Below are 23023 nucleotides of genomic sequence, written 5' to 3' on the forward strand. Positions count from 1 at the left end.
AATAAATCCAAACAAAAATAAGTCATTCAACATAGTGATTAAAAAAAATTGCTTATAAGAAATGTTCAACATATTTCAAACAAGCTGTAAGGTGCTACTGACTTTTCAAATAATCAGTACTGAGGCTCTCTGGGTCGGAGGGGTGTGTGGACAAAGCTTTGTAAACTTCGGAGTGTTCCCCAACAGGCAGGAAGTTTAACAGGTTCTGGTCCACCAAGTCGGCCTGGAAAACCACACATTCAGGTGTGGAGACAAGTTCTCTTTTCACACCCAGGTCGTCCTAACATGTTTAATTACTTACTGGTAGGTGTTCTAGTAATGAGGTGACACTCTCAGAGACATACAGGATGTTTCCATCAGTCATTATTGCTATAAAGAACCCATCCAGAGCCTGATAAAACAAGTTCAAATATCATTATGGGATGTTGCTCTCAATTACAAGAATAAAGAAATGAAGTGGGTTTTAATAATGATTCACAAAACATTTAAAATTATGATTCAGCACATCAAAACCGTATATGGTCGCTTCTTTTTAAATGATAAAAACATTCAAATGAAAGATTCAGGCTTATATATGAACATCTATCCACAATACTGATACAATGAGGTTGAAACACTTGTGTAGAAACCTAACAGGTGAAATAAATCAGAGCGTGGCACTTCTAACCTCCAGCATAAGCTGAGTGAACTCCTCGTTGCTAAGAAATGGAGGTTTCCAGTCCTGTCTGATCTCACTGGACTCCGACTGAGCAGCAATTTCTGGTGAAGGAGAAAATTACTTTTTAAATTTAAAGCTCTCATTAAAAATAATAAAAGGAGAAACTTTTGTGGTCACAGCACATAAGAACTACACAGCAGGGGCAAACATGGTTTAGTATTTAAAACAGAAAAAGTTGATTTTAATATTGATTCAAATTAAATTTAACCTAAATAGTAAATCTCACATTGATCAAGTCAGTAAATCATCAATAAGGAGTCAAAAGATTAAAAACAAACAGCGCTCGACATTTTACCAACACCCATGTCTGATAAAAGGCACAATAACACCTGTTTTTACTAAGCGTAGGTGATAAGGATGAACAAGTGCTGGTGTGTGTGTGCGTGTGTGTGTGTGTGTGTGTGTGTGTGTGTGTGTGTGTGTGTGTGTGTGTGTGCAGGTGAATAATTAAACATAAATATAGCAGCAGAAATCTAACAGAGAACACATAAACACAAGGATGGGGATGATGACCTTTGTGTTTACACAGGAAGTCGATGCTTTTCTGCAGGATGGTGGACTTGTCCATCTTCCTGGTGTTGCCTGGCAACATCGTGCCAAGCTCCTTGATGAGGACATTGAACTGATCTCTACGTTTCTTCTCTGACTTGTTACGGGAAACACTGCAATCCAAGAGACCAGGTACGGTTAATAGTGCTCGTCAAAAACAGCACACATGCTGCAAACGCTGTGCAGCACTGGCTAAAAGAAAAAAAAAACTCATCTTCAGGTAAAATCTTATTAAAACGTAGGCCAAGTGTACCGTTTTGCCTTGTCCTTCTCATCTTCTTCCATCGACCCATCAAAGAGGCTATCCCTACAGGAGGGGAGAAATGTTTGGCATTCAGAGTTTTTCCCAACGCCCATTCGTCCCTGTGTGAGTTTGTTTGTCGGCAGCTTTTAAATGCAGAAATGAATAGTTAGTATTAGCAGATGATGAATGATGACTAATGAGAAGAAGATTCCTAACATAAATGCCAGAAGCAAGTTTATATTTAGGTCACGTAGAAGAAGAAAAAAAGAGAAAGAGAAAGGAATGTGTTTTGCTTGCCAAAACCATGTTTAGGTAGAAGGGTGTTCCTCTAACAGCACTTTCATTTGCACTACAGCGTATTCTCTGAGACACACATTTAACTTTTGAATGTAATCATTCAGAAAACAAAATAATAAGAGAAAAAGATCTAAAATAATTTATTACGGGTAAACCCTTGAGAGTTTGATTACTAGAAAATTCTAATTGTGTTTTTGCAAACATCCCCAGCTTGATCCAGACTGAGTGTTTCCATCATGAGCGTGACATTTAGATACGTCGTACGCTCTGCAGTGTGAGTCAGCATACCCTATACTTGATGTCATGGTGGCTGCTGATCAGGGCTGTAGATGCAGTGATTTGTTCTTTAGGCGTGAGGTAGGCATTTGGAAGAGCACCTGGAGAGATCAAAAAGATAAATTAAAACCATTATTTTAAACGTTCCACTGTTTTGCTTCGTATTGCCGTTAGTGAATTATTAAAAATCTCAACTACTAGTGAAAGAGTCACACCTCTCATTTGCTGCTTTTACTGGAACACGTCACTTGCAGAGACACACTCGATTTGACAAACAATAAAACTGCCAGTCACGCAATGTTTATTGTGAGAAGCTATTTACAGCATGACCTCTGATACGGTAGTAATGTTAATGGAGAGTTGCTGAGTACAACCAATCTCAAAGAGAGACGGGTGGAGTCCAGGGGCGGCGTTAGGCCCGGCTACTTGGGCTGAAGCCCCGGATGTTTCATGAAAAGCCCCGGATCTAAATCGTGGAAGTAACATGCAGTACCAAAGTCCAACAGAGAGGGAGCAGCTGGCAGTAGTTTGTATACAGCCTGCCTGAGCCTCCACCACTGAAGAAGAGGCCCTTCAGCAGCCGGCTTCTTCTACACTCTCTGCCTGAAACGCATGAGTGAAGATGGACATAAGGATGTTTTTTAGACCAAAAGTACAACGACAGAACCCCAGCTTTGATGAGACTGGTGTTGACTCAGGTTTGTGAGTCTTATTTGAAAATATTTGTTGTGCTGCTGGTTTGCCTAAAGTTAGCTTACTATCAGGTAAAGTTGTTGGAGAAAGAAAGGGAATATTTACTATCACCTCACACTAAACACTAACAGGAACAATACTCTGCCCTGAAAATGCTTAATATGTAGCTTCAGATTAAAAATTATGTGGTACAAGACATATATGATATTGACTAGTGCGTGTCACATGTGTGCGCGCGCGTGCGTGTGTGTGTGTGTGTGTGTGTGTGTGTGTGCGCGCTCATGTGTGTGTGCGCGCGTGTGTGTTAAGCCCCGGATCTTCTTCAGTCCTAAATCCGCCCCTGGTGGAGTCTAGAACCGTTGTCCATAGACAGAGGTGTAAATTCATGCTTGAAAGCAGGTTGTAAAATAATCCTGTTACTGACATTCTGTGGATGTGAAATAATTGTATCAACATTCGAGGAAAAGCTAGCCTGGAAATCTAGACAAACCATAGCAGTAGCAAGAGGGTGGTTTAGCCACACCCCCTTGTAGCCTCAGCAGGCCTACCATTGCCTCAAACGATGTTTGGTCTGTCCAATCACAGCGCTTTCAGTTTGTAGAGAAACATTGGGTGGGCTTAGCGCCGGCGATACGACAAAGAAACACTACAAAGACATGTTTCAAGAATGGCGCTGGTTTGAAATGGCTTTGGCATAGTAATGCACAATATGACCAGTATGATTTTGGCCTATGATACAGAGTTGTTTACTACCGGCTAACCAGATGTGTTTGCTGATGATGTCACAGAGGGGCGCGAGCTTCAATAGAGCAACATGGCTGAGAGTGCACTCCTCATGTTTTTGCATGAATGTTGTCCATCTGCTCTAGAGGAAACGCAGCTGCTGCCGCCGAGCAGAGTGTGTGGATGAAGACGTGCTTATAAAGGGGTTATGTTGGTTATACGGACCTGGTTTGGGTTTAAAGGTTGGTTTATGCTTGACGCGTCCGCGAGGTCCGCACGGCTCTGCGCGGCGAAATTACATCATTTTAACAACCACGCCCCTCCACCGCGTCTCCGCACGGCCCAAAATTTCCGCAACGCGCACCTAGGAAATTTTCTAACCACGCGGACGGTCGGACGCGGAAAAACATGGCGGACCGGCAAGATCTAGTATGGCAGAGGTTCGTAAATACAGACATTTGTATGATTCAGCTCTCAGAGATCACCGTGATCAACATGTTGTTAATAATTCTTGGAGAGAAATAGCTCACACTGTCGGAAAAGACGAGGACGCTGTTAAAAAATGCTGAAATGCCATGTTGTAAACAGTCATTTTTACTTCTACTATGGTGCAGTGTTGGATGCATGCCGTAGAGCTCCATGCTGCCCCGTTCAGTTTGGGAGAATATTGGCTCACCGCAGAGACGAGCCGCACGAACCATAAACGCTGCGAGTTGTGAAGCGCGTTCCATCCGCGAGCCGCATTACCAAGCGGAAAGTGAATGCATCAAGCATAAACTAAGCTTAAGGAGTCGGACGGTGAGCAGAAAAACATCTTGAGTAAAATATGCCGGTGAGTAATGTTTCTGCGTTAACAGCTTGGTAATGTTAATTCTCTTAAATGCCGTTTGTTTGTTACCACATGATTAACACACAGTCTTCCAGATATTTTGGACATCTCCTGTAGTTTAGTTTGAACAGTTTTCCCTCACAGTCCTTCTTAGTTTCAGCTGTTTGTCCCATTAAATAAAAAGATGTCTGGAACCAGCTCCTCCCTCTTTCTCGCTCTGTGCTGCAGGTGCGCATCGCGGTGGGTCAAACCAGCGCAGACAAAAGTGAATGAAAATGGATTAATTTATGTTTATGATGCTTTTATCCAAAGCGACGTATAATTGTTAACCTATAGGGCATGTTGTGATCTGTCGGGGACACCGGAGTACCTGGAGGAAACCCACGCATGCATGGGGAAAACATCCAACTCCACGCAGAAAGGCTGCAGCCGAGTTTCAAACCTACAACCTTCTTGCTGCGACAGTGCTAACAACTGCGCCACCATGCAGCTTCTAACTAACACCATTTTACCTGCAGTTATTCACCCCGAAACAATTTCTACCAGCAAAAAACTTGAAATCTGAATAAATGAATCAGGAAAACAGGAAGAAATGTTATTTCTTGCTTTAAAAATTTTCACCTTAGTTCAACAGATTTATCTTGTATCTTATTTAAAATATCCCCTTTATTCATTTGACCTTATAACATAAAAACTATTTGTGATATTTTGTATTTATTTAAAGGGACATTATGGAAGTGTGACAGCCAAAACATGTATAGAAATAATAAATGTCTTCTTCATACATTCTCCTGCAATGCCCTGGTCCTGTAGAATGAGCCCTGGCATTTTTACTGTGATTGCCTGTTTTTCTGTAAAATCACAGAAAAAGAGAGATGCTCGGGTCGAGCAGGCTGCTTCATGCGCGTTCACGCTCAGGCATAGCCCGTAGCATTTGCTATCTGTAGCTTTAGCAGCAGAGAGAGAGGCAGTGCCAACTCAGCGACTTTGTCGCTGATCCTAACGCCTAGTGATGAACCTAGCTACATCTCTGAGGACCCTTAGCTACTTTCCTCTAGATATTTCCTGCAAATTAGCAACAAAAGAGCCATTTTCGCTCCGAACCGTTCTTTGAACGTTGTTTCAGCTGTCATCAAGGATATAAATGTTACAGATACAAAAGACACCACTGGTGCTTTAGCTCGCCTAGTTAGACGTCGGTCTTTCGTGCGGAAGACCCGGGTTCGATTCTAGATGAGAAAATGGTTCATTTAGAGTTTCTTTTTCACATTAATGGTATATTTTTTTACAGTAAGATGCCCAAATTTTTATTTGAGACTCGCCGAACGGCATTGAATTCACAGATAAAAAAGATGTGGGTTCAACTTTCATTTTGGAACAATTTTTCAAGCAAGGGAAGGGAATGATCTGAGCATGCAGGAGGACTGACCCATCTTAAACCTTTGTCGGCTGTGCTGAAGAGAAAGGTACAGAACCAAATTATTTAATTAATTAGCTGCGCGTTCTCCTGTCCTCTGTCCTCCAGGCCACACACACACACACACGGGACTGTCTCAGCTGTTATTTTCGTTAAGGAGTGTGCACGTACAGCATGCGCGCCTCGTGCACGAGCCTACTATTGAAGCTGCCGTTACGCTTTTGGCCTGAGGGGGCAATCGCGAGCATAAAAATTCAAAACTCCGTAAAGTCCCTTTAAATAAGACTTGAACAATATATGTTACTTACATGGCATTCTGTACTTCTAGAATTATTGTGTGTCATTAAGACATGTAGAAGAATGTATCGTGATATTTATCGTTACCGCGTGTGCTTCAGAACTTGTCGTGATATAGATTTTAGGCCATATCGCCCATTCCTACTTTGGCATCAGCTTTGGACAATTTACACTTGGGCTTTTCTCTGAGCCAAGAGCAGGTAGAGGTACTTAAGTTCAGGATTTCTACAAAAAGGATGTATTTGCTTCTTCTGTAATGAAGGTGTATGACAGACTGCCCTATTGACTGATTTCCGTAGTGATGAATATCACGTTGTTGCTCCGATTGGTCCTAGTGCTTCCCAACTGCATGCAGAGACAGTTTTAAAGACAACTGTAGATTTTGCCCTCTGACTGAGTTCTGTGTCCGAGTCGTGACCAGATATAGGATGACTTGCCAGGCTAAGGAAAAGGGGCAAATCCATTTCTTCTAAACCAGAAAGGATTGTTTCAAACTCATTGTTGATTAATACAAAAAGCAACAACTAATCTACTAAAAAACTGTTAAATCAATGAATACAGATATGCTAAAGAAATACTAAATACTTCAATTTAATAATCTGAGAAGATAAAAGTGGGGGGAAAAAACTTTTCACTGGTAATGTATCACAACACAAGTGTGTTTGCACGTGTGGTTCCTCCTCACCCCACGACAGCTTTTGCACAAATTCAACGTTTCTTGTTTTGTTAATTTTCTCAGGAATGGTAGAAACGGTCTGGGGATGGAGCCGACTCTGTGGTCAAAATAGATGCTGAGGTCATCAGGGTTAGGAAAGGACACCAAACCACAGGAAAAACACGGTGGCTGCCCAAATCTGTAGAAACAAACCAGAGTATGAGGAAAAGGTTGCAGAGATAAAGTTTTAGTAAATTTCCATGTTTATACATCCGACCTGGAACCAAATAAGTTATGATTTTCATTAGTTAATCATCTTTGTTACCACAAGATTTGTTTTGATCTGAGAAAAATGTCAAATCAAAACAAAAAACATTAGAATTCTTGTATAAAATAATTGTTTAATTATTAATCTGCACAACAATATCACTTCAAATAGACACAAGCATTTTCTAAAGTCTTTACATGACCTAGTTTGTAATTTTACTTATTCAGGTCTGATGAACCAAAAAAATAATGAATTTAGAAATTTCTAAATACATCCTAATGGGCCTTCAACATCTGAATTCTCTTTTTTAAACTTACCCTCATCTGGAATGTCTCTTGTAGGCAAATCTTTAGTTTTTGTCCTTAGAGGCAGAGACAGCACCACACCTGACCTGACCTGCAACACACAAAAGTCCTGACTCATTCACAAACACACTACGGGTCATTCATGTTTCCACAAGCAAGCAGATTTTCAAAACCAACCAAACTCATTTCAATCAATAATCAAATGTGCAACAATTACACAAAGAGTGCATGTTGAACGAGAGCAGATGACCGCAGTCCTGAGTGGCTTTTTCTTCACAAGTAGGTAAGAACTAGGGATGGGTACCTTTGACATTTGAATCGATTCGGTACTAATTCCCGGTACCTACGAATCGATACCGGTACTTAACGGTACCAATTTTCGATACTTTTGAGTGTTTATTATTTTCATTCTCTTTAATAATTAAATATATATTTTTCTCATTATATAACAATATTTGATAAATATCACGATAAATAACATTCAACTGTTTGTATTTTAACATCGTCCTTGTAGTTTTATAAGCTGATAATTAAACTGAAGCAAACATCTTTACTGTGAACTAAATTTACTGTGTATCTTCATTCCTTTTGCCGTCCTTTTTCATTTGATTTTTCCTACTGGGAAGTTAGAATTTCCGAGGAGAAAGCGAACGCACCATTAGCTGATAACAATGGTGGCAATGGAAGCTAACATATCAAGCTAACGTTATCTTAAACAGTTTATTTAGCTGCTGGAGCAGATTAAAACGATGATGCCTCACACTTAGATCGTTGTCACTGGTTTCGTCTTCACCCAATCACCCGTCGCATTTAGTAAAGTGAAGCCAAACTTTAGAGCTCGTTCATGTTCTTCTAATCAGAAATTTGGAGTTCCGAGGAGAAAGCAAACGCACCATTAGCAGAACGGAAGCTAACAAATCAAGCTAACGTTATCTTAAACATTTTATTCACCTACCAGAGCAGATTAAGATGAGGATGTCTCACTTAGATCGTTGTCGCTGGTTTCATCATCACCCAGTTACCCATCACATTTAGTGAAGTGGACCCAAGCTTTAGCGTGCATTCTTTCTATCATGCTGCTCTGTTTACAACTCGCTCGCAGCGACCGACGACATAACGCTCTTGCGCATGCGCAGCTGTCTTGGCAAGTTCTCGTTATGATGGACGGGTACCGAAACGAGGCACCGTTCGAAATGACGTGAATTGGTGCTCGGCCGGTACTATGGAATTCGGTCGGTACCTTAAAAAGTACCGAATTCGGTACCCATCCCTAGTAAGAACTGCATTGTTGAGAATCTATAACTAGTGATTCAATATTTCCCCACTTCAATGTAACTGTGACACACAGAAACACACACAAGCATGAGAACCTTCACAGACACACAAGCATAACATTTACATAATAAAGAAGCAGGCACACAAAGTATTTTACATAAAAAACAAACACAAAACCCAAGATGTGACTGAATAAACTGAAAAAACTACATAGTTTTAGAGAAAAACTCAGAAAGAGTTCAGACACTGACAATTCACCAGCAAAGACAGTAAATCACTGATAATGTCACAAACTATTAACAAATTATCCCTATCTGGGAATTTTTCGCTGTTAGACAGTAAAGTTCAAAGTCTCAGATAATATTTGGACTAGACTATTTCGCCAACTTACTGCATGCCTATAGAATGATGATGATGAATGCTACACCTTTGAGATGCTAGATTTTTGAAAAGCTCATAGGATTATTTTGGTCAACATTGAAATAACATTCATTTAGCACATTTGAAATGTGAAACACAATACAATTATTTCTCCTCTTCGGCGTAAAACTCGTTTGACATCAGTGCAGCTCATCCAAATATCCAATCCAATCCAATTTTATTTATAAGCGCATTCACAAGGCTTTACAACCAGACAAGGCGCTGTACACTAAAAATGTTAGTTAATTAAACCGGCGTTATACAAACATGTCGAACACAGATAGAAGATAAAAAGGAAATACAACAAAATTCCCAAAACTAACAGCTAAAAATCAATAAGACACAGGGAGAATAAAAAAATTAGAAAAACATTTTTAAAAAGAACCTCAATAGTACGGAAGTTGATATTGTGAAGTCCATTTTTAAACAATGCAGATGTGAGTGAGGTTCATAATTATGTTGTATAAGCTAGGTTGAAGTAGTGAGTTTTCAAGCGTGATTTAAAAATGCTAGCTGTTGGTGCTTGCCTCACTAGCAGTGGTAATGCGTTCCACAGCTTTGGTGCACAGACAGAGAAAGCCCTTTCTCCACGGCTTTTTAAACGTGCATTTGGAACAGCTAGGAGGAGCTTATCTTCAGACCTGAGAGCACGCGGCGGGTTGTAGTAATGGACAAGTTCACACAGATATGGAGGAGCTTGATGGTTCAAGGATTTGTAAGTCAGAAGCATAATTTTGAAGTTTATCCTGAACTGCATGGGCAACCAGTGGAGAGATTTCAGAATTGGTGAAATGTGTTGTCTTCTGTCAGCTCCAGTCAGCAACCTAGCTGCTGAATTCAGGACCAGCTGAAGTCTAGAAAGAGCTGCTTTACTGATGCCATATAAGCAGGAGTTAGAGTAATCCAGCCTTGAAGTGATGAAAGTGTGGACCACGGATTTCAGAAGACGGACACTCAGGATGTGCTTTAGTTTCGAGATGCGTCTTAGTTGGTAAAAACATGATTTAACTGTGTTATTGACCTGGGCATCCATCTTCAGAGCCTGGTCCATTTTTACTCCAAGGTTGGAGATTACAGAGGATACATTAGGTGAGAGATAGTTGAGGTCAGGTTGATGAGTAGCCATGGTACTGTAAGGACTGAAAACGATTAAGTCAGTTTTGGAGTCATTAAGATGGAGGAAGTTATCAGCTAGCCATTGCTTGACCTCAAGGATACAATCAGACAGAACTTTCGTTGATTGAGTTGGCTTAAATGAAAAATAGATTTGACAGTCGTCAGCGTAACGATGGTATGAGACAGCGTGCTTTCTGAAAATGGCTCCTAAGGGCAGTATAAAGAGGTTGAACAGTAACGGGCCGAGAATTGAACCTTGTGGGACACCCCAACGTAGAGGCTGTGACTCGGATGAACAGCCGTCCAACATGACCCTAGCAGACCTGTTACAAAAGTATGACCTAAACCAATCTAGGGCTGTGCCTGAAATGCCAGCCCAAGTGTGAAGTCTTGTGATCAAAATGTCATGATCGATCGTGTCGAATGCTGCAGATAGATCCAAAAGTACCAGAACCACATGGAAACCTGAATCTAAAGCCAGAAAAATGTCATTAAACACCCGAACGTGAGCAGTTTCAGTGCTGTGCTGTTTTCTAAAACCAGACTGACAGGTGTCCATTACCTGAAATTCATTTAGATGTTTCATCAACTGTGCATACACTATTTTCTCATTCTCAAATATGAGAATGACAGCATCACTTTGCATGATCCACTAGTACTCTAGATTGTAGACTTTACTAAAATTTCCCATATTTTCAAATCAATACCATCAGAAATGTGTAGTCTTAAATCCTCAAAGACTCTTAGAAGCAGAACATTTTTAATGGCAGATTTTTTCATTGTGTCCTTTCTCCAGAGTGGTGATTGAATTTTAAAAGTATAATTTATGAGACAAAACACATCAAAACACCAAATAATTAAACGCAATCTTCTATTTGATCAATCAGTCACATGAAAAAAGAAACATGGACAGAGTGCTGCTATAAAAGCAGAGAGGAGCTGCTATGGCAGCCTGGAAATCCAAGCAGACAGAGCCTTTCCACTGGATGTGTAAGACACGCTAACATAATAGACGTGTTTTGCGGGGGAGCTCCCTTCCCACTGAGAGTGTTTTACATGTGACACAGCTGCAAAAGCGTTTCATGCAGCTAATTTTTTGAGGTCGCAGAATCACCAGAGAACTGCAACACCATGAGGGATTGGGCAAGCAATTCACGCAAAAAACACAGTAGCATGTATCCAAACAGGTTTGTGGTTTATTTTCTGTTCTACCGCAGCTACAAAAAACTCACAACAAGTAATGACGTACTTTTTAAAATGGTAAAGCAACTGGAAATCCGCACAAGACTTTTATTTTGAAGTTTCCGGATGTTTTACGCATGTTGATGTTTCACTTACTGTCTGGTTTGATCTCAGCTGCTGTGCTTGATGCATTGTGGAAGCCTAGCATGTGAAATGTCCCAACTAGGGTTGTCACGGTGTGAAAATTTAACCTCATGGTTATTGTGACCAAAATTATCACGGTTTTCGGTATTATCGCGGTATTTTTTTTAAACGTGCTACATTTTCAGACAACTAAATAAACCCTGTATATCAGGAAAATATTGTCCTCAGTTTGTGTCTAAATTTTACCTAAAATTTGTTATTTTGTAATTATGTTGTTTATTTATTTGTTTACATTTTTCCCCTTTAGTCTTTAAAATACCAATATTTGCCCATAACTTCTTATTTTTTGTCTGTTTGATGTCATCATTTTAAAAATATTAGATCAGATGATACTCAGTACTCAAGTAGCCTTCTAATCAGATACTTTTTTACCCTTACTTGAGTAATAAACCCTATATCAGGAAAATATTGTCCTCGGTTTGTGTCCTTCCAGTGAGCTTTGCAGATGTGGGGAAATGTCATCAGGCAGTAATCATTGTTAAATTCATAATTATTCTCGGAGAGACCAGCTCTTATCTGGCCCTGGGAGCCCCGTAATGCATAGCGTCATTTCAACATGGCGGTGTCCGCGACACGGTTTATATGCAGGTAGCGGCGCTGCGGCTGCTTTATATAGCGACTCATTGCGTTCTCCCTCAACCCAAATCCTCGGATCACGCATTTTAGCTAAAACGCTAACGTTAGCTTGCCTTGAGTTGACTGTAGAGTTGTGGGTGATGGTCACGCAGATGTGTCATGAGATCTGAAGCGTTGCTGCCTTTCACAGACACTTTTTCTGCACGTGCTGCAAACAGGATAGCCGTCTTCTATCAGCTGTCCCTCGGCATTCTTCAAATATCCAAAAAACGCCCGTACTTCCCACTTTGTCTTCTTTGAGGGATAATAAATGTCCTGAGCGCTGCCGTCTCCTCCTTTGGCCGTTATTTCAGCTTTAGCTTCAAGAAAGTTTTGGCTGTAAACAGCAAAGTGCGCATGTGCCGCCGGCAACTTCAGCAGATGATACGGTGGCTGGTAAGGGTCACCGCGCCTACACCGCAGCCACGGTAATCCACCGAGATAATATATGTTTTAAAAAACAAGACCGTTATTATTATTGTCAACTCTTTTTACCGGGGTTTCCCGCTACACACTTGGGCAGCAGTAGCTCAACAGGTTGAGCGGGTTGTCCAGTAATCGGAAGGTTGCAGGTTCAAAGAGAATTCTGCTGTTGTGTCCTTGGGCAAGACACTTAACCCACCTTGCCTGCTGATGGTGGTCGGAGGGACCGGTGGCACCTGTGCTCGGCAGCCTCGCCTCTGTCAGTGTGCCCCAGGGCAGCTGTGGCCACATCGTAGCTCATCATCACCAGTGTGTGAATGTGTGTGTGAATGGGTGAATGATACACTGTAGTGTAAAGCGCTTTGGAGTCCTTACTCTGAGAGGCGCTATACAGGTGCGGGTCATTCATTATCATTTGCACCGGTTACCGTGACAACCCTAGTCCCAACGCCTCTGGGACACGTCCAAAAGGTGACACTTTGCAGCAGTTTAAACGCACCCACCCACTATAAAAGAGGCTAATTTGCCTGGTCTGTCCAAAAAAGCTTTGAAGCAACTGTAACTTATTAAGAATTCTGCTGGTAGAGTCTAAACAAGAACCAAGAGAACTGAGCACATCACTCCTGTTCTTAACTCTCTACCGGTAAACGATACAGTCCATTTCAAAGTGCTTCTTCCAGCTTATAAACCACTCAGTGGCATGGGGCCAAAATATATTTTGGATCTCCTTGCAGTATATACAGCCAGCAGGGCGCTGAGATCCTTAGGAAGCAGTCAGCCGGTAGAACCCTGGGTCAGAACCAAACAGGGTAAAGCTATTTCAGCTACTATGCTGCACACAAATGGAATCAGCTTCCACATGACCTCAAATGTGTCCCAACTCTAGTAACTTTTAAATTAAAATGGAAAACTTTCATGTATTTATCTGTTTCTCATGCTGCACCTGCATTATAACTGCTCAACCTCGAACTTTGCCTTTTTATTTAATTCTTACATCTAATTTATTTGTGTATTTATATTTAATCTAATGTTGGTTTGTGTATTTTAAATTTGATTTAAAAAGCTGCTGTTGATGTTACTTGTGCTATGCAAGTAAAGCTACCTTGCCCAAGTGCAGCATACTATGTTTTGTGGACGTTTCGCGTCAGGTGGCAAGGCCAAGTAAATATGTTTTTCTGAAGCATCTAGGCTTGTTAGTAGAACAGTGTGGACACATTATACAGAATTCAGCATCACAGATTGTGTGGGAGTCATAACCGAGTCATAACCGACTGTGATGGCGGCATACTTTTGGACTCGCCAGTGTATTTTGCCTTCATTCTGCCATCTTCATTTTTTCAAGCATCAATTTGCATGCAAATCTTGCCCTCGGACGGGGAAGGAGCTTGGTAAAATAACAAATTTGCAAAGTAGAAGTCACAAAACCTTTTCAATAATACTTGCTTTAGTTGGTTTCGTTATTTTGTGATGGTTTGGAGCCAAAATTGAAACTGAAATACAAATGCAATCAATTGCACAGGTCTACTACACTCAACACAAACCTTATCACATGAGCTGAGAGACTCAAAACATAAATTAAAAAGGAGGGAGAAGTTCCCTAAATTATCAACCTAATTCATGGCGATTTACGAGGACGCAGACAGAAAAAAATGAATCCATCATTCACCAAAGAATCCCGCTCAGCAAAAGCTTTGAAAACATTAAGATGAAATAAAAAAACTAGACAGGAAGGTCATGTTGACTTAAACCCCTCAAAACACTCAAATATTATACCACCTTCATTTTCAGCATTCATAGTTCATTAAACCACTGTGGAGTTTTTTGGGATGCTGACCTAGTCAGGAACTGATGGCCAACAAGTGAAGCCGTTTCTTCACGTAGCTACAGAAACGAATGAATAAATATTAATTTGTCCGCAGCGGTGCTGCCTATCACAAACAGCCATTCGCTAAGAGATGATTTAACGTACCTTTTAGTGCCACAGGTGTTGTTATACAACCACAAAGAGAGAGCAACCCATTTAGCAGGCTAGCAGGCTAACTGAGCTGGCTACCCAAGTGTCCATTTAACTTGGAGATTTAGCGCTGTGGCGTTTCCTCCCGCAACACTCGATGCGGTGACGGCCACGGAGACACGTTTGTGGAAGAAACAGGAAAATGAGTCTCAATCATTGCAGGCTGGCGCCGCGCCTGGAGCTGTCACGCAACAACTGAACTGACATTGAAGACAATATAATCTTCTGAATTATAACCGTAGCGCCACAAACGCCGCGAGACAAGATGTACTCGCACGAGAGGACGTCCTCAACAGCAAACCGACAAAAAAAAAAAGCACCAGCGGCCGCGAAATGCCCAAAACCAGCGATTGTGGAAACATTTTTCGCGGCAGATGTAGGTATATACACACACACACACATACACACACGAGAGAACACGGTCGCGCGCACACACACACACACACCGAGGAGGAGGGTAGGCGCACGCGCACTCGAACACACACACACAAACTGGCAGCTCCGAATGTGGGTCACTGGGCCTTCGAGCGTGCCGAAACAGTCCCGAAGCCTGCTCTGCAGTCCGACCGCTTCCGCACGCTAAAAACAACAACACCGCTCTCAAACTGCAACTGTGCCATATTCCAACACCAAACCACAGCTAAAGCGTCATATTTACAATAAAAACCCTTACCTTCGCCGGTTCTCGACTGCAGTCTCCGTGTTTTGCTTACTAGAGCGTTACATCGAGGTGGAGGGGGCCGGGGAGGACTTCGGGCTGAGGAGGAAAAACAGGAGGCCTACTTCATATTATACGACGTACAGTCATGCGCAATGGAGACAGTAGGGCGCACTAGTTTACTAGTACAGTAGCCTGGATCGGAGGGAACCGCTGAGTGATCTCCGAAGGGGAAATGACTCCGCGTTTTAGCGCCCTTCCCATTCAGATAGGGTCTTTTTTTTGAATGAGTAACAACATCTCTATTACAACCACATATCCTCTCGTCATAAATTATATTGAATGTATATTTAATTTAACATTGTTATAGTTTAAAAGTAAATAATTTTATAGATCTCCACAACGACATCTAAGGCTGATTTCCAAGATGTAGATGTTCGTTAGACAGTGGCGTGTCCAGATCTTTAAAATGGGGTGGCCCAGGTGAGGCACCACTTTGTGCATGGGTGGCACCAATGGTTATGCTTTTTTTTTTACCCCAAGCCTTTTGTGGACAATGAAAAGCCTATTTAAAGGGAATTCAGTGTGGTGGCACCTGGGGTGGCCAATCAGATTTCAAGGGTGGCATTTGCCACTCCCTGGACACGCTCCTGTGGTTAGACTGACTGTGGAAAAATTTGCATAGTAGAAGAGAAATGTTTTTACAAAACATCTGTGTATAAAAGTCTCCTGGCGCTTCACAAGCACAATAGAAAGTAAAATGATTTAAAACGTAATTGTTTAAAAAAAACAGAAAAAATAAGATTAAAGTACTCAACATTTACTTATGTAATTATTTATTTATTGCCATCTCAACACGACTGACTTTTGTATTGATTGACTTGTCTGAATCACTAAAATCAGGTTTTATCTGTTCATTGAATGCATACGGAAGAGGATTAGGGCCAGTGGATAGAAATTAAATAACATAATTTTGACTTTATTCTAAGAATTGTGACGTTTTCTGACTTTTTTCTCAGAAGTCAAAAAGTCAGAATTTTTTCCCCAATCCTCTTCCGTACGAGGACAAATTTTAAATTTCTCAGTCCTAATTTTCAACTTAGATCTTGGTTATGAAAATCAAACTGTATTAATTGGTTATTTCAGTTTAATTGGAATTTGTCAGATATGTCAGAGCTGTACTTTAATCCGTATTCTGTCTCAAAATCAAAATTGGTGCATCTAATTAGAATAAACTTAGCAGAAATGTAAAATTAAAACAACCTTTTTTACATATATCAGCCCTCATGCTTCCTAGTGGGACAAGTTGTTTCAGTTCGTGTCTTCTGGAGTTTTCAGTAATTTAGTGAATCTTGTTATCATCATCACAGAACACGTCTAAAAAGTATTCTCAAGACTTATTTCACATGTGTTCATTCTGTATGAAAACAAAGTTTTGGTTGATATACGAACACAAACATATAATGTTATCGTGATTGTGACTCGAAAGGAAGCCCCTGACGATGATTAATGAAGGTTTTTAATATCCTATGCAACTATTAAATAATTTATTAGCTTGCCATACAAGTTCGTTGTCAGGACTGCTCACTGTTTTAGCATAAAAGCTAATGGTGACACTGAGCTCTGGCTTGAAGCTGACTTCATTTCAATCAATCAATCAATCAATCAAAGCTTTATTTATAAAACGCCTTCCGCAACCCTGTCAGGAAGCCCAAGGCGCTGAACATGGTACAGTACAAAGTTAAAGAAAGTGAATAAATCAGAAAATAAAAGCAATTCAAATTACAGATTTACAAATTTTAAAAAAAGGTGAAACATTATAGTAGAAGACAAATGTGTAAAACAAGGGAAAAAGTGAACCAATGAAAACTGTGAGATAAAATCAACATAAAATTTAAAATTAATTGTAGTCTATATCCTGAGATGGACTGGCTCTCTGTCCAGGGTGTCCCATTGACCGCTGGAGGTAGTCACCAGATTTAGAAAACAGATCATGTGCATCAGGATCAGAAATCTTAGTTTGTTTGCATATTTTATTTGTTTGGGACATACCGCCCCCTCCTGGAGGAAAATGGTTAGGATGAGATTTCAATCTGCACTTTTTCCAAATGATGACAGGGATCTCGTTTATTTTTAAAATCGTGTCTTATAAGTAATCTCCTGTCCCCTATAGTGAATTAAATTATTCTCTCAGTTTTGTTATTTTTTCTGTCATTTTTCCTTCCACGTATGTTAATCCTAACATTTTCTGTTTTGTTTTTACTCTTTCTGTTGTTATTTTTTCCTCTCACACCCATCTGTACTCTTCATGTTTCATGTCTAATTAAACGTAAAGTGTGCAGAATATAACAAGATGGTCCAGGAGACACACTGTCCATGATCTCCAAAACAATTCTAATCTTCTTTTTTTTAACAATTCAGTCTTTTTATTTTCACTCAGAACAACTTGCAGAATTTCTAAATTGATTATTTTTGCTGTCGTTGCACAACTTCGACTTGACCTTTACTGTGCATTTGTGGGTTTGGTGCCTGAATGTGCTTCTTGATGATGGTTTTTAAGTGTTCTTCAACCCAGAGAGTGTCTTCTCCTCCACGATGTGGTTGGGTGTTAATGCAGCTCTTCCTGACCGCCTTCAGTTTATTCATCCCTTGTCTGCGTTGGACCCCTCCCCTTTTAGAACTTGTTATGCTGTCAAATAAATCCAAAACGTGCATGATTATTTGGATATTTTACATGATGTCACAACTTACAGGAAATGAGCTTGTAATCGAGTAACTCACCAAAGGGATCTCCATTATCTTTTATAGTTCCTATCATAAATAAGAAATCGTTGTGACTTTTATTCTCGTGCATGCCAGTATACATTACTAAAGCCACTCTGCTGTTATTCTGAGACGATAGGTAAGTACAATAAACCTCATGTGTTATTCATAGGTTTCAACACTTGTATGTTTTCTTTTCCTCTCTGCTTCCTGCCCATCCGCTCGTCTTTCCATCTCAGAGACAAAAAGCTTTTCAAGTGAACATCCACAAAACCCACCGACAATAACAACAACAAGAAAGCACTTAGCGGTGGAGACAAAAAAAACTGATCTTTGTTCTCCCAAATGTGACATATCCAATGGAGCCTCTTTCCAGCAAAGAAATCAGATCAGTGCGAGGCTCTGGTTTGTGTCGGCGTGGATTTGCTTAAAGAAGAATCCTGTTTTGAGAATCTTTTCACAAAGCCACGCCTAAAATACCTTTTTTCTACGGTGTTTTTGTAGTGACGGGAGTTTATGGAGCCACTGAAGAAGCATTGCAACTTTTGTGAGCTTGTAAAAAACAACTTCTCCACCTGCTCACCTAAGTGCTTCACCTCACTAGTATCCATTCTAAGAGATTGAATTACTACAGAGTAATGGACGCCATGTAGAGTGCTGTGGGACATCCTTTTCCCACACAACAACCGTTTAATCACAGGCAAACAGCGGGCACCGTGCCACGTTATATATCAGGTGTCTATATGTAAGTGAGAGATGGAGACAGAGTGACTGCAGGACGCCGTCTGTGTGCGCTACAAGTGAGCGTACCCAACCCCCAAAACACAAAACAATGGTTTGTGTTGTCTTGCTGAAAAAAATACATGTTTATGGGAAGCCTTTGCTGGATACCTTCCTAAAATCCTAATGGATCATAACTGGAGCAATAAAAAGGTAAACAGATGAAGGGGTTGGCCTTTAATTGCCTTCTTTGGCACTTAGTCCCCCCCCGTGAGTGAGCTGATATGAAAACATTAACTCAATCAAATATGGGTTGTCAAATGTGGCTAGATACACACACACACACACACACACACACACACACACACACACACCATAACCACAGATTTTCTCACCATCTGATCAGAGGAAACATCACCACCCTCCCTCCTTTCCACTGCCAGACCCCAGGCTCCTCCAGTCACCATCAACAGATTATTTTCCACATCTCCTTTCTTACTTGGCTTTTTTTTCTCCTCCTATTAATATTTCTTTCTTTATTTTTTTATTTTTTGGTGGAACTTTTCATCATGTCTTCTCTGTTAAGAGAAGAGATGCAGAGGGTTTTATTCCGACCTGCTAAACACAGACTTGTGGAGTTTATCGAGATCGAAGAGCCGACGTTGGGACGGCATTTTCTGTGTGTCTCGGGTAAATAAACTGGAATTTGACTGTTTTGTTTTGTTGTTGGCACCGCCCAGTGGAGCTGGATTTCATTTATTAAGAAAAAGGTATTTCCTGTTTTGTAGTTGGACCCAAGAAGGTAGTGCAGGTAAGCGTGGTGCAGTGCCAGGTGTTTGTGACAGCCCAAAAGTCTGGCTCCAAGAAGTCCCAGACCCAACGCTCCAGCATCCAGGACTGCTACAAGAAGATGGAGACCTGGTCCCTGCAGGACTTGACCCTCGTTGATGGACGAGACCCTGATGTGGTAAAATAATCTGATTAGAAATCATTTGACCGTTTAAATTAGATTCATGTGATGATATCTTATCTCTGACTTTCACACACTGAAAATATCTTTTGAAGTGTCTTATTTTCAGTTTGGGCGATGAAGGTTGTGATGTAATGTTGGTAATATCAGTGTGAAAATAGTATTAATTTTAATTAAACTTTTATTCAAACATCCCTTTATATTTAAGAATTGTCTTAGTTCAATAAGTATTCACATTTTAGTTTAATGCACACTTCAAAAGATTATAGGGTGTAAAATATGCTCTATAGTGATTTAACTATCACTTCTAGGGTTGAAGTTGCTCCGCTGGACTGAAAGTTACAGAAAACATTCACTTTTCTGCTAAATTCATGCCAAATATGAGATCGTAAGTATGTATTTTGTAGGAAACAGCACCTTTTTGTTGTTTTGAGGTAAAAAATAATCCCAGAAATCTCAACTAGTCATCTCTAATACTATGAGTAAATCTGTGAAATCACCATTTTTAGGTTCATGCTGGAGTTTTGAAGTGGCTTTGTTCAGCTTTGCGTCTGGGTTTTAAAAGAAACATTTTGTTTCAAAAACATTTTTTCTACAATTAATATCTCACACCCCTCGCCAAGCTCCCTCTCAGGTTATACGGTTAGGATAAGAGACTTTAATATTTAGGTACAAGGTGAAACTTGCAAAGAGAAAACCCAGCAAGCATCCAATAAATCTGAAACTGCGGGTACTGGGGTGGGCGGTTCCTAAGGTGAGACAGGTGAGCTAATTATCAGATGAGACACAACAACAAGCTAAGCAACAAGGAACTACAAGAAATGTAAAATAACTCTAAATGTCATGAAATCAAACAACATCTAACCTAAAAACCAAACAGATGCTAACAGGAAGGTTTTTTTGCCCTCAGGATGACCCCTGTTTCCTGCTGCACTTTGATGAGGTGCGCCCGATAACGGCTGTGAGCTGCTCAGCTAAATACACCATGGTGCGTGCCCTGGTTGCCCTTAGTGACCAGTACTGTCAGAGCTCATTGAATCTGCAGAACTTTGACTATGCCTACATCAAGCCCACCACCTACTACTACAACAGAGGGGACTGTATAGTTCTGTCAAAGATATGCCTCTATGCCTGTAACTTGGTTTGCCTGTCTATGTGTCCCGTAGCTGATGCATTGTAAATATCTCGGGTCGATGGAAGTTGTTATAAGGGAGGGCTTTATTAGAGCATTATTGATGTTTTGCAATAATATCCTGCTAAATGTGTGTGTGTGTGTGTGTGTGTGTGTGTGTGTGTGTGTGTGTGTGTGTGTGTGTGTGTGTGTGTGTGTGTGTGCGTGCGTGCGTGCGTGTGTGTGTGTGTGTGTGTGTGTGTGTGACATATACAGGTTTTAAACAGATCGGCATTTCTTAATAACTGTGTTTTCTACCTTTTTCACCTTTGTTTTCCAACTGCAATGAGCATGCTTTTGTGTACACCGATTTGAATTTCACTGTAAAATCAAAGAAATTGTAGAAGACCATTTGAAAATTGTGAATACTGGTATTATTTTCTTTTCTTAGATGAAGAATATTGTGTTATTTAGCATTTATGTATGCTTGCATGCAAGGCAGGTGCCACAGTAAATCGTTCTTTGCATTTTAAAACATTGAAGTTGTGGTTTTTGGTTCCTTTTAACCAAAAAACAAACCTAAATAAAATATTTATCATCACTTGGCTTGTATTTTTTTTCTTCTAACATTGTAATGCTGTTTTGTACTTGATTAAATTAAAAACAGTCTCAGTTGTTCTTAATATCTACAACCTTGGTTTAAAATAACATTTTCTTTACTGCCTTGGTGTAAAACGGCATGCTTTTCAAGAGCACAACGTTTTAACGTATTTTAGTAAATCATGGCCTCCCTCTTGCTTTTACTTCCGGGCTCTGCTACGGTGCAAACAGAAAATGCAAACTTCGTCTTTTTCTTCTTCTTGTGCTTTTTATTGAAAAGTACTCGAAGCTAATTAAACCATAAAGTAATAGCATCCACACTGTTGGACAAAAGGTATTATTTCTTACAAGTCCAGTAGCAACAAAGACAGGTCACCATCAGTCTGTGATTTAGTAGCCTCCTTCAGCTTCCTCAAACTACTGTAAGAACATGCCAATGTTCACTCTGGTTTTATCTCTGCTTCGCTTCCAAAGAAACTCTCTTACTTTTACTTCCGGGCTCTGCTATGGTGCAAACAGAAAATGCAAACTTCGTCTTTTTCTTCTTCTTGTGCTTTTTATTGATGATATGCAAACTGAAAATGCTAATCGCTAGCATTACAGCTAACAAACATAATGCAGGTAAAGAGCTCCCTCTATGAGCCACCTACCTGCTTCACAAAACTGTCAAGTGTGATGTTTGGTCTGCAGAGTGCAGAATGATGTCAAATATAAAACTTGTCGACTTTCTAACCCAACAATCTCTGAGATCATTGTTAATGATCAAGCTTAAAGAGCAACTCACCCCCAAATCAACCTCTTTTTTTTTTGCTGATAAACTATATAAGTAGGGTTGCGTTTTAGCTCATTTGGGATTTGTGGCTTCAGTTGAGGTATTATTTCAGCCTTTCCAATGTTAATCAGCTGCTCCCAATTGTAAACCAGCTTGTTGCCATGGTTACACATCATAACAAATCCTCAAAAAGTGAAAAAATAGCACTAAAAATCCTCTAAGCTTCACAGCACCAGAAAAGTAAAATGTCCCCCCCCCCCCCCCCCCCACACACACACACACACACAGTTTTTCTTGAGAAACTAGAAGAAAAAATGTGCAAAAAAAGGCAAAACTTACATATAGTCAACAGAGCTACTCCAACATGCAGCCAGAGCAGCGCAGTTCTGGAACAACCCTGCTGTAACTTGTGCTAACAACAAGCTAATTAAAACCATAAAGTAATAGCATCCACGCTGTTGGACAAAAGGTACTATTTTTTACAAGTCCGGTAGCAACAAAGACAGGTCACCATCAGTCTGTGATTTTGTAGCCTCCTTCAGCTTCCTCAAACTAAGAACATGCCAATGTTCACTCTGGTTTTATCTTTGCTTCGCTTCCAAAGACATTACTCTCTTACTTTTACTTCCGGCTACGGTGCAAACATAAAATGCAAACTTCGTCTTTTTCTTCTTCTTGTGCTTTTTATTGATGATATGCAAACTGAAAATGCTAATCACTAGCATTACAGCTAACAATCATAATGCAACTCAACTCAACTCAACTCAACTTTATTTATAAATCGCGCCTTACAGGCAAGAAGATGCCACCAAGGCGCTACACTGATCAAATAAAAACATAAAACACTAAGTCCAGAAAATAAAACATTGCATCACACAATACAGATAAAACTACAGTGAGTAAAATCGC

The 23023-nt window shown here is 40.3% G+C and overlaps 2 protein-coding genes across 5 annotated transcripts in view; one reads left to right on the forward strand and one right to left on the reverse strand.

Annotated features, from left to right (window-relative positions):
* Window positions 1-15318, reverse strand: part of LOC107382188 (circadian locomoter output cycles protein kaput) — a 39624-nt gene extending 24306 nt beyond the window's left edge. For 2 of the 3 annotated variants that reach the window (XM_054751616.2, XM_015954225.3), the window contains exons 1-9: window positions 15194-15318; window positions 7284-7362; window positions 6729-6897; window positions 2097-2185; window positions 1521-1574; window positions 1232-1380; window positions 668-759; window positions 302-391; window positions 103-223 (exon numbers count right to left, since the gene is read on the reverse strand). In XM_054751616.2, the coding sequence (XP_054607591.2) occupies window positions 103-223; window positions 302-391; window positions 668-759; window positions 1232-1380; window positions 1521-1574; window positions 2097-2113 (523 nt within the window). In that variant the 5' untranslated portion in view covers window positions 2114-2185; window positions 6729-6897; window positions 7284-7362; window positions 15194-15318. Of the gene's footprint in view, window positions 1-102; window positions 224-301; window positions 392-667; window positions 760-1231; window positions 1381-1520; window positions 1575-2096; window positions 2186-6728; window positions 6898-7283; window positions 7363-14475; window positions 14613-15193 lie in introns of those variants that run through there. The other variant, XM_054751613.2, reaches the window with a different exon arrangement.
* On the forward strand, window positions 14775-20892 carry exoc1l (exocyst complex component 1 like). 2 transcript variants are annotated; one of them, XM_015954227.3, is made up of 3 exons: window positions 14775-14896; window positions 19450-19628; window positions 20542-20892. In XM_015954227.3, the coding sequence occupies exons 1-3, from the start codon at window positions 14854-14856 to the stop codon at window positions 20809-20811; spliced, it is 492 nt and encodes a 163-aa protein (XP_015809713.1). In that variant the 5' UTR covers window positions 14775-14853; the 3' UTR covers window positions 20812-20892. The 2 variants fall into 2 exon arrangements, with proteins under 2 accessions (XP_015809713.1, XP_015809712.3); XM_015954226.3 differs by lacking the exon at window positions 14775-14896 and adding an exon at window positions 18858-19351.
* Window positions 20893-23023: the final 2131 nt, after the last annotated feature.

This window comes from Nothobranchius furzeri, chromosome 7, assembly GCF_043380555.1.
Source record: "Nothobranchius furzeri strain GRZ-AD chromosome 7, NfurGRZ-RIMD1, whole genome shotgun sequence".
Lineage (NCBI taxonomy): Eukaryota > Metazoa > Chordata > Actinopteri > Cyprinodontiformes > Nothobranchiidae > Nothobranchius > Nothobranchius furzeri.

Excerpts from the sequence above, each read along its gene's own strand:
- exoc1l (XM_015954226.3), top strand. The coding sequence starts at position 18,946 with ATGAAAACATTAACTCAATCAAATATGGGTTGTCAAATGTGGCTAGAT. Across the intron at positions 19,352-19,449 it reads GCATTTTCTGTGTGTCTCGG|TTGGACCCAAGAAGGTAGTG; the intron begins GTAAATAAACTG and ends CCTGTTTTGTAG. Across the intron at positions 19,629-20,541 it reads ATGGACGAGACCCTGATGTG|GATGACCCCTGTTTCCTGCT; the intron begins GTAAAATAATCT and ends TTTTGCCCTCAG.